The sequence below is a fragment of the Corapipo altera genome, unplaced genomic scaffold (genome assembly GCF_003945725.1).
Source record: "Corapipo altera isolate COAL_440 unplaced genomic scaffold, ASM394572v1 2b, whole genome shotgun sequence".
NCBI classification, from domain to species: domain Eukaryota; kingdom Metazoa; phylum Chordata; class Aves; order Passeriformes; family Pipridae; genus Corapipo; species Corapipo altera.
Window position 1 is genome coordinate 16825908 of NW_020884874.1, and position 14190 is coordinate 16840097.

Sequence of the window (14190 nt, forward strand, 5' to 3'; positions counted from 1 at the left end):
TGCTGTGATTTCATGTTTTTCTAATATCTAAGAGATGTTTGGTTTTCACTGAAGCCTAACTAATTGTTGGTATAACTTATATTAGGCAGTTCTATTTGAAGTAATGGGTTCTATTTCTATCATTTATTCTGCATCAGCTTAACTTGATTATATTACAGTGTGACAAAACAGAACTGAACAGTCATCTCTTCCTCATTACTGCAGTTATTAGAAAAATGTTCTTCAACAGAGCACATTGCAAAGTGCCAAGGAAATTTTGCAAGCTGGCTAAGGCATCTGACACCCAAAAAAGCATCTCTCTTGGGACACAAAACAGCAAATGGATCATTTCCCTGTGCAGCACCTTGGGTAGGAAGACATGTCTCATAAATTTGTACTTGCATGTGCAGAGTAAGGTTAAACATGTGCCCTCAGAATGCTACTGTGATCCATCCTAAATTGTGTGACTTCCTACCATTGTTACCAGTGAAATACCTTAGCAAAAGTATAGTTTTAAGACTGCTTCTTCAGTTATGCATGAAAAGTGTCAGATGTCACTTTGGATGTGCATCAGCAATGTTAAATAATATATCAGACAAATAAAAAACTCCCCTTTTTTTGCTGTTGTAGAGAAACATTAAGGTGGCTTCAAAACCTTTGACTTTACAGTTCTTACTGTAAAATGTTTAATAAGACTCATAACACTAACCCTGTATTTCCTAGATACTTAATTATTGATGTTATACATAATTATTAAAATTTGGGGGGTTGTTTTTCTTTACCTAATATTGTCAATAGGTGGCCTCAGTTTATTTTTTCCCACTTTTTTCTTTTAAATCCAAATTTTGTATCTTATACTTCCTTATCACCTTTACGATATTACTATCACTATTTCAAATTAAAGCCACTTGAACAATCACTGATCCAATAAAATTCCATTAGAACAAGTCACCCTCTAAAAAATAGAAATATTTTGCTAGAAAGCTTTGACAAAATTTTGTCAACATTTTTTTCAAATAACTGAATCCAAGTATTCCAAACTAAGTGAATGAGATTATCTTTTATGGAATATTTAATTTTTTGCATTGTATGGCAATTTTGCATGAATCCCATGGTCAAAAGTCCTTGCGAAATAGCATTCCTGTCATCCCCTAGGAGTGACCCTCATGCGCAGACATTGGAGTAAAGTAAAACATTTGTAAAGACCTTTCATCAATTAAACTGATTTCCCAGTTGCCACACATTCTCTCCACGGCATTCTGAAGAGGCTGGAGCAGCCTGGTAGCTTTTAGCCTTAGGTTGCAAGGGAGGTGATAGCCACGGGGCTCCTTTTAACAGGAAGAATAACTGTGAAGGTGTGTACGAGGGACCTGTCTTCATTCTGCATTGACCCAGTAACTGCAGGGGGTGATTTGTACTCTGAAGGTGACAGCAAAGGGACAACAGGCATTTGGTCTGTGCAGCCCCACTGGCTACAGCAGTTTCCTACAGCCATGTGCAGTCTGCACCTTCTCTTTTCAAATACACCCTGTGCATAAGCTTTCAATTAATTTAACTATCTGGAAAGTTTGATGTGTTAGCATTAAACTGTTAATTGTATTTGGGATAACAAACGTACTATTACAGATGATACATTAACTAAAATCAAACAAACAAATAAGCAGTTTTAATTCATTTTAATTAATTTTCTCTTGCAATCAACTGAGCTGATTGGCATGCAAATGCCCAGGGAAGTGGTGGTATACCGCCACATAAAAAATTAACCTGCTTAAGGACAAAATGGATGATAGTCTTGATTTCATCATCAGCACCCCAATAATTCAGCTCAAATACTTTGTAGCACAGCTGTAGCCTGATGGTAAACTGCCTGTTGTGTATCATTGCAGTGATGTCAGATGTATCACAGTTTTGGGGAAGTGAATGATGCTTGGTGTGAGCGCTAAATTTCTTTCATGTGGGTCAGTGTGTGCTGCAGTGAAGCCAGTTGGGAGGGAAAGGCTCAGACTTCAAAGAGAAGGCAGCGCAGAAGGGGTGATGAAACAAGCCCTAACTACGTGCCATTCATAGCTACTTCACGAGAAGAGCCAGGCACACGGAGTTGTTAAAACTGACTCAGTCTCTCAAGAATCGGATGTCTGCTTAAATCTCGCCCATTGTATTATTTAATCCCAATCTAAACAGGTCAGCCAATCACACTGCCCTCTAAAAGTCAGACAACTACTCAAAACCATGGACTACCCTAACATCAATTAAGAAATAAGTGAAATCTTCACCTCTGTCTCTTCGGAGGAGCTTTGTCATTAACTTTAATGGGCTAGGACTTTCATCAGTGAGTCCAAGATGGGTAGTGATGATGTCTCTTGTCTGTTTTCCACTAGAGTTGAATTCTGTTTCGTATCATACTGTTCGTGTTTTGGTCTCAAAAACATTTACGTCTTTTTCTTTTAGACTAGCATGAGTCCCAGTGACATGAGGGAAAGGTAAAAGCAGCTGGATCATCATTTGCTGAGTGTTGGTAGCATATGCATCACTACTGCAGCACAGAAGCAGTAACTAGAGCTAGTACTTTAATTATTAATTTCAACTTACATCACTGATGGATGGATGGTCCTGTCAGCCTAGAGAAGTTAGCATTTTCCTTAATGAAAATTTGAGATCAGAGTTTCTCTTTGTAGAACACAATTTTTAGTGATCTTCTGGCACTGTGGTACTCCTTAGTGTCTGTACTCTGCATTCAAATCTTGATGTGAGTCTTGAACTTAAAGAGATAGGTTCCATTTAAATGTTTGCAGGCATCAGTCCAGAACAGTTCCATTGCAAACAATATACTTCGGGGCTTCAGTTAGCTTCAGTATGGTATGAATTTAATGATTACACAGAAAAAATTATTTCATTCAGTACACACTTTTGATCAGTTCCACTTAAAAAATACACTAAATTGAGAGGATATTAAGTAATTGACCAAAGGCACATCTGAGCACTGCCAAGGCAGTGGGCTGGCTTGCTGTCTGGCTTATTAATTTTTTAACACTATAAACATGGTAGTAGAAAATCATAGTTTCGACATGGGATTACAGGCTTTTACTGTCTAAACCCTTCTCCCTAGTCCCCGGCATGGAAAGTAAAATCTGTTACATCCTGCTGTTCTTTCTGTGGTTACTGAAACAAAACTTTGAGAGAAAAACTCTGGTCTCAAAAGACCCTGTGGGAAATGAGAAACTTGCAAATGCTACTGTAGTTGTGTAATGTTGACAGTATGAGCTGAGTGATCCTTATACAGCTTGGAAATGCACAAGCATCTGTGTAATACACAACAATAAAAGTCTCCAGTGTATTAAGAGAACAAAACAGGGGAAGCAAATGGGGTGTGCAGGAGACTGTGCTGCCACCAGAACAACCTGAGCATCAATGAGCTTTGCTAGAAACATATAAATGGTAGATTGGGGACTACCATGAAGCAGCAAAGAGAAAGACTGCATATTCCAAAGAATGAGCATGTATATTTTTGGTTTTTCACTTGGTAGAAGCATGCATTTCTTGTAGAGAAGAGATTGGGGAGTCAAGGGAGTCACAGTGATGTTGACAACTTTGTTTAAAAACAGTTCTGTGTGCGTACAAACAGTGTAAAATCAGCTGGGGATCTTCATGACAGCATCTTGCAGGATTACGGTACTAAAGTACTGTGTAAATATATGTGCATCAAATATAATACCTTTCCAAAACTCACACCTCCTTTTTATCTGAGCACAGATGCTTTCTTTGCAAGTAGCTGAGTCTCACAACTGTCACGGCATGTTGGTTAATGCAACTACTAGGTTACTATTCTTCATAGTAACATACTTGCCCTTCTATAACAGCTCTTTTTATCTAGACAATAAGGAGATAATGTAACCGAGATCTGCATTTTTAGAAAAAAATCATAATGTATAGTTTTGAAGGCTGAGTATTGGAAACAACTACAGCTGACTCTAAAATCAAGATCTGTAGTTGCTTATAGGAGTTAGAACTTGAGGTGAGAAGGTATTACATGACCTGGTCCTACCTTTACCGTCATTACCAGGGTGCTTAAAGCAGCTTGTCTCAGGGATCCTTACTGGTTCCTTTACTGGTTAAACTTCCTGCATCCCTGAATTTTGGTGGCGCTCTGTAGTATGTGGGAAAAAAGAAGTCAATTTCCCTTCTCTCTCCATGAAAAGAATTTTTCAGTTTATTTACAAAACTCTCTGGAATGACAAGGAGCCATTTGTGGTTGCTGTGGCTGATTTCTGTTGTGCTGAAGATGCTAGGAGACTGCACAAAACTCTTCACCCCTGGTGAGATTTTTCAGCCTGTTGATGCTCTTTCTAACCGAATTCAGGGGAAATGTGTTCTGGCTGCCAGTATACTTAATTTTCAGGATCACTCTGCCAGACATGTGTTTAATAATGATGAGGCAATCGCCAGTGAGATCTTGGCCATTTGGGCTGAGGGCCTCCTTGCTCGTAGGCACCACTACAAAACAGTTATAGATACTCCTTGAGACTGTGGGACAGTCCCATACTCATGTTTCTGTTGCTTTTTTAGAACTGTTGACACTTGGTGAACAAAATAGGTTGGTTTCTTTTCCCTCAGATGTGAAGTGCCTCTTGAGGAAGAAAACATTCTGTCACGCCAGGCAGATGTTTGGGTAATTCTTTTGCAGTCCTTATGGGATCTTTTTCCCTCAAAACACAGGAGGACATTTGAGGATCCTCTTTGCAACATGTTTTGTACCATAGAAAGCAGTAAAGCTCTGAAGTAAAATCCAAGTCAGGCAAATCTCTGGAGGAGTTACCACCCTCCTAGAAAGAAATCTTAAAGTATTTGGGAAGCACAAATCACAAAGAGAAACATAAGACATTAAGGCATTAACAATTGACTTTTAGACTGATTTTCCTCTTTCCCTCCTTTGTGACTGGCTCAGACTCCTGTAGATCTCGAGGAGGCTGGACAGAGAGTCCACATTCCTCAGCTATCACCACTGGTTCAGTTGCATTCCAGAAAACTTATGGCCAATCCAATGTAGTAATTGTCATGTACAGGTCTTTCTTCCCCACAGAGCCCAGCTGCTGTACCATCACAACACACCAAGTCCCTGCAGGTGATTTAAGGCCAAGTGATTGAGCAGAGCTTAGCCTGCAAGACTGAGCTCAGGTTTCACCTTGGCCCAAGCTGGGAATCTGTTTAGCAATGATAATACAATTTTATCAAACCCATGCATAGTGGCTGTTCTGGTGCTGTCCTACCCCTCCTGGGCTTTGTCTTTGCTCCGTAACTGTCTGTTGACTACACGTCGGTTCAGCGTTTTTGCCGCACCATTGTCCGTCCCACCTCTGATGCATTTCTACACAAAGAAATGCTGTCCAAGAAAGAGTCTGAGGAAATACGCTGTGGTTTGCAAACTGAATTCCGTAATGACTTTCTCATTAGAAGAGCTGACTGCCAAATGCTGTTTACATTTGCCTAAAGGACAGTCCACATGATTAAGAGTAGCTCTGCTTTACATGAAGTACTGTTTTCAGACCACCACAGGCAGCTGCTTCCCACTAGGCAAGAGGAAAAGAAAGGAATGCTAGTGAGCACACAGAGCAATCGAGCAACAGGAGAACCCAGGGGATATCCCATCCCAAATTGCCACCACCAAAAGGGCTAGTGTCTGCGTGGGTGCTGCGTGGTGGGTAAAGCTGAGGTGGGGTCTGGTCTTGTGGCAAGGGGCAGCCCAGCTGAGAAGGCCAAATTCCAGAGCAGCTATGCTGTAAAAATATTTCCTGTGAGAATGCGCACGCCTGAGAAACCAGGAGTAGCAGCAGCTCTCTAGCAGGGATGGATTTCATTTGCCTAGCACATCCATTTCAAGAGCGAACTTCTAAATGGACATCTTGTCTTTGGAGAGCAATGATGAGTCAGTGCACCTCAGCTGCAGCAAACGGGCAAAGAATATTCTTCTACCCTGAGCTCTTCCTCTGGCTGTTAGAACATGTGCCCAGCTGGATTCCTCTTCCATTTTGTTTTCTGTTGTTTTCTTTTTTTTATCCCATAAATTTCAATCTAAAAATAAAGCAAAACTGATTGAAAAATGTCATTGCAAAGGTTTAGAATTTATTTGCTGCATATGGTCAAAGTCTAGCACCTCATCATTGGAAATTCAGATTCAAATGCAGCTCCTTATCCTTAACTTTCTATTTTTAATAGACACCACAACTCATTGTTTCCAGAGTAGAGCTTTGGAAAATATTCTGAGATTTCATTTGCTAATGAGACTTAAAAGTAGTATCTGGACAAATGCCTTGCACAAAAAAAGGCCTCTGAGAAAAAAAAGGGTTTAAAGGCAGACAGGACAAGAAAATAGTTCAGTATTAATTTAGGGTGTTCTCTAATCTCCAGTATTTAAGTTTTATAAAAAGAAAAAAAGGAAGAACAGATTTATTGGCTACGGACTTATAGCCAGTCACAAGTCTGCATATACATACTTTGTACTACTCCTGGCTGATGACATGAGAAGGAAAAAAGGTGCAGCCTTTCCCCATTGACACTGATCTCTCTTCAGGATGATGTTAGCAGCTGCCACACATAAATACTGCAGACTAATAATGCAGGTGGGAAAAAAAAAAAAAGAAAGTGACAGACAGACTTCTGTTTGTATGCACTGCTAACCACAAATTACTGGGGTGCAAGGCTGTCAGCACCTACAATTTGACGGCACTGGGCAGTCCCTGAGCACTAATCTCATCTGCATTAAGCTGCATGGGAACTGATGCTCGTGATTACTTCCAGCAGAGTAACCCAGGTAGGGATGCAGAGACAGCGACTAGGTGAGCCTTTGCCACCACCATCAGCTGAATCCCAAACACTGATTCTTTCCCTAGATAAATATACTGCCTGTTGGCTTTTTGTTTTTCTTTAAATGAAATGCATCCCAGTGTAAGGGTAACTTTGCAGTTACGTTAGTTGTCTACCTTTGACGATCTGCTGCAGCTTCTCTGTGGGTCTCTGGGCTCCCACCACTTGCTTTGCCCATTGCTGTGCTGCATTTTTCATCCCTGAGAGTCTATGATTTCACTGTGCTCAGAGTGTTTGAATACTAGAGGGCGGAAAGTGCTGGATGGCTGGTAGGGTCATCTCTACAGCCCATGCATAGAATACTTCACCCTGACTGAAGTCAGTTCTGAAAGTTGTGGAGAAATCTTTGGGTTTTGTTTTATATGTCTTTATAATGGAGCAAGTTGCACCAAAGACAAAGTGGTTCAAGCAAGAGTATTTAGCCAGAGCATTTCTTGGACCTATTTGCAATGCCTCCTGGTTCTACAGCCAGTGTCTAATCCATGAGACCGCAGTGCCTGACTTTCTGCCAAGACACTGGACCTCTCTTTGTCCCTCTTACCACATCTGAAACTTGTGGCTAACAGAAGTGGTCTGTGCTCTTCTAATGCTTTTTCACCTGCAGACTTCAAAGCGTTTCTTAAAGTGGATATATGTTACTTACCCACTTCTACTGCTGACCTAAGCACAGAAATTTGAAGAAATTCTTACACTCTCTGTACCATGACTGGATTTCACCAGATAGGGTTTATGTTCCCAGCACACCACTTAAACTCTGGGCTCACAGTTTCTGATATGGGGGAAAAAGGGATAAAACTTCTGGTTGCTTCCTCGGGGTTATGATGTGCAGTTGTTGAAGTACTTGAGATCTGCAGGCACTAACACTTTGCTGCGTTGAGAGACGAATAGTAAGGGCCAGTTCTGTAACCAGCAGTGATAAGTTCCCTCCCTGTGTCAGAAATATGTTTTAGAGCCTGAGTTTGCTCTGTTTCCTTCTGGAACCCCTTCAATCCCACTCAGCCTTTGCAGGAGTGGGGGGGGGGGGCCCTACGTTGCAGAGATCAGGCAAGCATCTGGATCTGAACTAGACAGGGAGGAGGCTGAGAGGTAACAAGAATAAGATCTTCAGTTGCAGCTTGGAGATGCCTAATTTCAAACATGCTCCATCATTTGTTTTTGCCCAGGTTCACTGACAAAGCCCAGTGCTGTGCTTTTAAACAGTGTCAATTTCTGGAGCACTTGGCTGTCCCTGCTTTGTTTGTTGCCTGAGCCAGAATAAGGGTCTACCTAGCATTCAGAGAAAGTGCAATGAGAGACTGTTTTATTACAGATACAGTACAGATACAGGTCTCAAAGAAATGCCAGGCACAGTTGGAGACAGTCAAAAAAAGCATCCTTTTAATAGCTTTTAGGAGAAAAAACGCTTACTTAATTTAAAATGTTAATTCTGACTTTTCAACGAGACTTTTGCTCTAAGAATTTCCAAGAACAGGAGCTTATTTGGCTTCGTGCATTTAGTTATAACATGACATGAAATCAACCTTTAAATGGAGCTTGACTTGCATAGTTTATCTTATGCCTTGCTTCATAACACTAGCAATAAAATTCTCCATTTGGAACTACAGGCTTTTTCTTTTTTTGCTATGTTATTTGTTAAGAAGTATCTGGAATGCATAAAAAGAGGCAGGAATTGTGGAAATGGCTAGGAGTATATATTTGATACTTAATACTTTTGCAGTTAAAGGGGAGATGGAAATTGTAATGGATCTTAGCTATAGAGAATTATCATATTTTGATAACAAAGTATTGCCTGTCTCATCTCACACACACAGCTTGACCTCAGAGCTGTTGCACATAATGTTTTCTCCGTCAAGAGAATCTATTCATAATGACATGTCACAGGTGCTCTCACATAATATGTTTCCCATCAAAAGTGATCATCCATATTTTATATAGCAGCTTTGATGACAAATATTTTGTACTTCAGCTGCTTTTTCATCTGTCAGACTTAATGAAGGAAAGTCACAGATAGTTTTTAAATACTATCAGCTCCTTAGATCACATTACTGTGTCTTTGAAAGTAGTTTCCTACAAGATCCACAAGACAGAGGAGAGAGAGGAAAGGAGGTTTTCCTTAACTTTAAAAAGAAAAATTATTTTCCAGTTTCTCAATTTCAAAATTAATAAGCTCTATACCTTTGGAATATTTTCAGAAAGAAATATTTTATATTTATTGAGTACTCAGTATTTTGAGAGTCTAGTGAAAGCAAGTCTGATAACTGAATTTATATTGCAACTTCTCACCATGCAGAATGCCATTTATTCTTATAGTAAGTAGTGCTGTGTCCTCATGGTAAAAACACTTTTCTCTAGGTTGTGCTGCAAAATGGGTACTTTGAGGCACACAGAGAACTGGGTTCTTATATTCTCAGTGGAATTGTTATGCACATCAGGGTCAAAGTTTGCACTTTTCCTCCATGTCCAGCCCTACGGAGAGAAATAACCCCCCTTCCTCATTTTATTAATGAAAGAGAAAAAGTGAACTTGAATTCCCTTTGAGGTTCTTCAGATTGCAAAACTTGTCATTGAAACCTCAGAGCACAGAGGAATGCTTTTCCCATTCATGGGACATGTCTTTTCTGCCAAGAGTGTAAGTGAACAAAGTACAGAGGTGTTCCTGAACTTCCTTGCTAGGCAAACCTACCTGAGCAGCAGGCAGTAGTGCCTCTCAACACATAAGCCATGGATTCATATGGACTTCTGGTCTACTCCAAGGGATCCACAGAAGGGAGTTGACAAAACCAAGTTCATTGTGTATGCAAGATATTTAGCAGTGTCTGAAGACCAATATTAAATCAAAGCACTAAAATAGACAATCAAAGCATGGCATGTGCATATTTATAAAATTACCACTGGTCTGACGAGAAGGCAGAACAGGAAGCTGCTGGTATTTACAAATACAAGTTACAAATGTAAATGAGGACTGTATTTCTCCTATATATGAAATATAACCAGATGTCTCAGGCTGAGAGATGAAAGCTTACACTTAGAAAAAATGCCTGGGCTTTTTGTACAAGACAAGATCAAAAAAGAGGGGACACAGGGTCTGCAGCTACTTGATGCTTAATTATTTTTTACTTCTAATTTATTTAAGAAAGCAAGCAGGGAGAAATTAAAAGTAGGTAACAACTTCTAAAGTACAGGAAGGTGCAACACTTTATTCTCCGCCACTGAGAAGTAATACAGTGATTAATGTCTGCTACTGAAAAGATAGTCTGCAATAGCATCCGCTTTTCTGCTATCCCCAAGCCTCTGAAGAATTTAAGCAGTGAGTGTAATAAGTTTGCCTTTCCTTGTCTGAAGAATTAGAACAATTCAATTGAATAATCCTACCTATACTCCGTGCTGGGACCGGAGCAGGGTAAATGCCACAGTTAAGTCTAAACATCAGGTTGTAATTGTTAGAGATTAAAAACATGCCACAGAGAACATTCCAGGAAAAGAAGGAGGGTGAGAAGTATGGCTCTCCTGTGTCTTTTTATTAAGGCAAATTATCGTCCGATCTTACAAGGGCATATTCCTGCACAGCAGAACTTAATCAAATGGCATTTAGTCAATGAAGGAAATTATACACTAGATTAATTTTTAATCATCCAGCTAGGAAAAGCAAGGATAAGTGAACATGTATTTATCTGTTGAGCCAAATGCATACAAGGCAGAAAAGCCACTGAAAATAAGGAAAAGAAAAATAAATGTTCTCTAGGATGCTGCTGTTCCATACAATCTATTTCAAATATCATTTGCTGTTAGCTATTTCTTCAAGATGTGAACATATCAGCTGAGCTGCTTGTGTTTTTTTTTTAAGCCAATGAAATAATCTCTGAAATGGAAAGTCAGGTCATAAGCAACACAGACAAAAATGAAGCAATCTTTAAATGCTGCCAGAGAGATGGATGGCCCACCCTTCGAAGTACAGAGGAACCATTATTTCATGGTCTTGTCTAATGTCCTGTTCTCTCACAGTTTGTTTTCTTTAATGCTTGTCTTCTCAGTGCATCCTAACGTGAGCCAGGGTTGCCAAGGAGGGTGTGCTACATGTTCTGACTACAACGGATGCCTGTCATGTAAGCCCAGGCTCTTTTTTGTTCTGGAGAGGATTGGCATGAAACAGATTGGAGTATGTCTTTCTTCGTGTCCAAGCGGATATTATGGGACACGGTATCCCGACATTAATAAGTGTGCAAGTAAGTGTTGGGGAAAGGGGAAGCTCATAGATTTGTTTGTTTTCTCTTGAATGCTGTGTTCCCTTAGGAGTCAAGTCAACAGAGAAGCAGATGGACAGGCCATGTCTTTAATGTTCAGTTCTTTATAGTAGTGCAGTAAATATTAACCCAAGCAAGAAGCTAAGGTGAAAGATCACAAAATGGCCTAAAGCTCAGGGATCCCAGCTCTGCATGAATGACCTGCCTAGAATCCACATGATGGCCTCCTCCTCTACAACTCCATGTGAAAAGGAAGCACAGGTGGGCACCAGGCACTGCCCTTCAGCAGCAAGGGAACAGCAGCATCACTGAAGAGCAAGCGGGGACCGAGGAATGCTGAATCTTGGTGGCTGGAGCTGTTTAACCCTCTGCCCTTACCCGCCTGACTCCTGAGACAAGGATAGAAGATGGCAGGTGGCATTCTTCAGAGATGTGGTTTGCCCTGGTCTCTTTATAGCTTGTCTCACACTCAGTGTAGTCCTCTAAATGCCTGTAGAAGCTGGCCAGGCTTCAGCTTCCCAGCTTTCAGCCTGATTTGGGGGAAGTTACTGATTCATGTTGTCTCCGGGCTGGGGGACAGAGAAGCCAACTCTATTCTTTACCACTCAGGCAACATTTTGACCCCAGTATGGATTTTGAACCATAAATGAACTGGAAAAGATCGCAATGTCCTCCCCACTCCTCTTTTTGTTGTTGAATTCACTGTTTTTAATCCCACAGGTGATATAAAAACATAAGAGCGACGGCCAAGAAACTCTCCCAGTTTTTACCTGGTAATAAAAGTTATTTAATGAATGGACCCCAGAGTAAAGTCTTACAGAGTAACTTGACACTGTAAAGTATTTGCTCACTTTTTAGCAGTGTGTGGCCTTGCATATCAGACATGAGCTGTGCCATACATAAGGTTTTATGCATTTCTCCTAAACATTTCTGAGAATTGGGAAATAGTAATGCAAATTTGGGTAGTCATATAGATAATACCTGAAATACTACAGGACATCTGATTGAACATCAGGGAGCCATTTGAAGAAAAAAGAAAGATATGTTGATTCAAAACAGTCCAAAGCAGATTCTAAATTCTGGTATATCTTTATTTCTCCTGGATGAATGGCGATAGATAGTGTGGAGCTGACCCGGTACTTGTGTCCCTATGCTTTGTGAGTGTAGGGCAGAAGCAGTATATTGTTATTCTCACATGCTGTGCTCTGTCTGCCATTTGCATAGGTCTTCAAGAAGATTATCAATGTGAGGTTGTTCAGCATCAGGCAATCCTTTTTAAATCCTCACCCATGCCGAGGTCATTCGTGGCTGGCCTCACTGTGTGTACAGGCCATGAAGATGATCTAAATATAATTTGCTTCCTTTGAAGATTGACATTGCTAGAATTGTGTGATTCTTGTATATGTGAGAGAGCCCATGCTATTTCATGGCAAAGAGCAATAACATTGTTGTATACTGTTTGCATTTCAGAATGTAAAGCTGACTGTGATACCTGCTTCACCAGAAACTTCTGCACAAAGTGTAAAAGTGGGTTTTACTTATACAGTGGAAAGTGCCTTGAAAAGTGTCCTGATGGGCTGGAAGCCAACAACCACACGATGGAGTGCACTAGCATTGGTAAGTCCAGTCCCCACAATTCTGCCTGGTTTTCCCACAGGGGATGGGGAATCTAAGGAAGGCATGTCCAGTTACAACATCAGGGAAGTGCAACTTGAAAATGTTCTGCATAACAAGATGTATTCCCCAGCACAAAAAAGTCAAGGTATTGCCCAAATCTGCTGCTTCACAAGAGGTACAAACTTGGTTGTGGCCCACAAACACAGCCCTGATGCTCTGCCACAGGAGATATGGCCTGTTTGGTCTGCCCTGAGGCAGAATGACATATATCTCTTACTTGCTTTGTTACAGTGTTATGCAGCACCACTAACATCAAAGGTTCAAAAACCCTGCGTCAGACCCCATATGTAGCTGAAAGATTAAAATACTCATGGCTTTGCTTTAGCTCCTTTGTACTCCCTGAGTCTTCAAAGTATACATGAGACAACACTTTGAAGCTTACCTTCACAAAAGTGAAGGCTAGCAACTAAAATGCTAAGGAAACACGCATCCCCAAAAAAACCCAATCCCCAAAATGGTATATGTGCATAATCACCTGAGTGCAGAAAATGAGGATGAAAATAAAACACCAAATAGGGTGGCACTGACACTGAAGTAGTGAGATTGATGTCACTGTGACTCACTGGCTGTGGAAAAGAGACCTGCTTTTGTATCTACAGCCTCTGACTCACAAGCTCCAATTATTCACTCAGGGTCAGTTTTGGAGGTCACCACACCTAACTGTCTGCTTCATCCCTCTGCCACCCCTTCAACTGAAAGAAGACTGAGTGATATATTTGCCTTGGGCTAGTGCGGCTAGCATCCCATGGGCATGCTGAAGCTGCAGCAGGGTTCAGCTTATTTTAGTATATTGGCTGTGAATTGTGGTGGCTGAGGGCTGTGAACTATGGTGCAAGCAGTAACCTCTTCAGCCACTAGCAACCAGGGAGCACTTAGGCACAGTCTGTCCATGATGGAAATCTCCTCCCCCACAGTATCATGCACATAGCTCTCCCTAGCATCAAGTGTTTTGGAGGGGAAGTAATGTAGGAATAAAAATAATGTGCACTAGTTTGGCATTTTCCTTCTCAAATATATATTAGTTCAGGTGGTAGTATAGGCTTTCACGTTTTTATTTGCAAGCAAAGACTTTCATCTTTGAAAGAAATTCAAGGGATCATTTTTGTTTATTGGAGGCTGTTTCCAAGTGCTGTACACTTAGCTGCTTTAACAATGAGTCAGACTCAACTAAGAAAAGCCATTTAAAGCTATGGAGTAAAACAGAACCTTTTTGTGCACGTGAAAGTCAATTATTTTAACAGGACAGCGCCAGTGTAATATGAAAAAAAATGACCGACATGATAATTCACTGAATGTGTGCAGCAACACACATTTTGAATTCCAAATAGTACAGGATGCATATTCACATCACTCTGATTTAGAAACTGTAACCTACACTGTTTGGAAAAGTTTGAAAACCCATCCCAACCTAAGTTCTTCTCCAAGATTGCCTGAA

At 40.6% G+C, this 14190-nt stretch overlaps 1 protein-coding gene across 2 annotated transcripts in view; it reads left to right on the forward strand.

Moving 5' to 3' along the window:
• RSPO3 (R-spondin 3) overlaps positions 1-14190 on the forward strand; it is a 63664-nt gene that overhangs the window by 24175 nt on the left and 25299 nt on the right. For both annotated transcript variants that reach the window (XM_027631905.1, XM_027631899.1), the window contains exons 3-4: positions 10869-11060; positions 12549-12695. In XM_027631905.1, coding sequence (XP_027487706.1) covers positions 10869-11060; positions 12549-12695 — 339 coding nt within the window. The remainder of the gene's footprint in view (positions 1-10868; positions 11061-12548; positions 12696-14190) is intronic.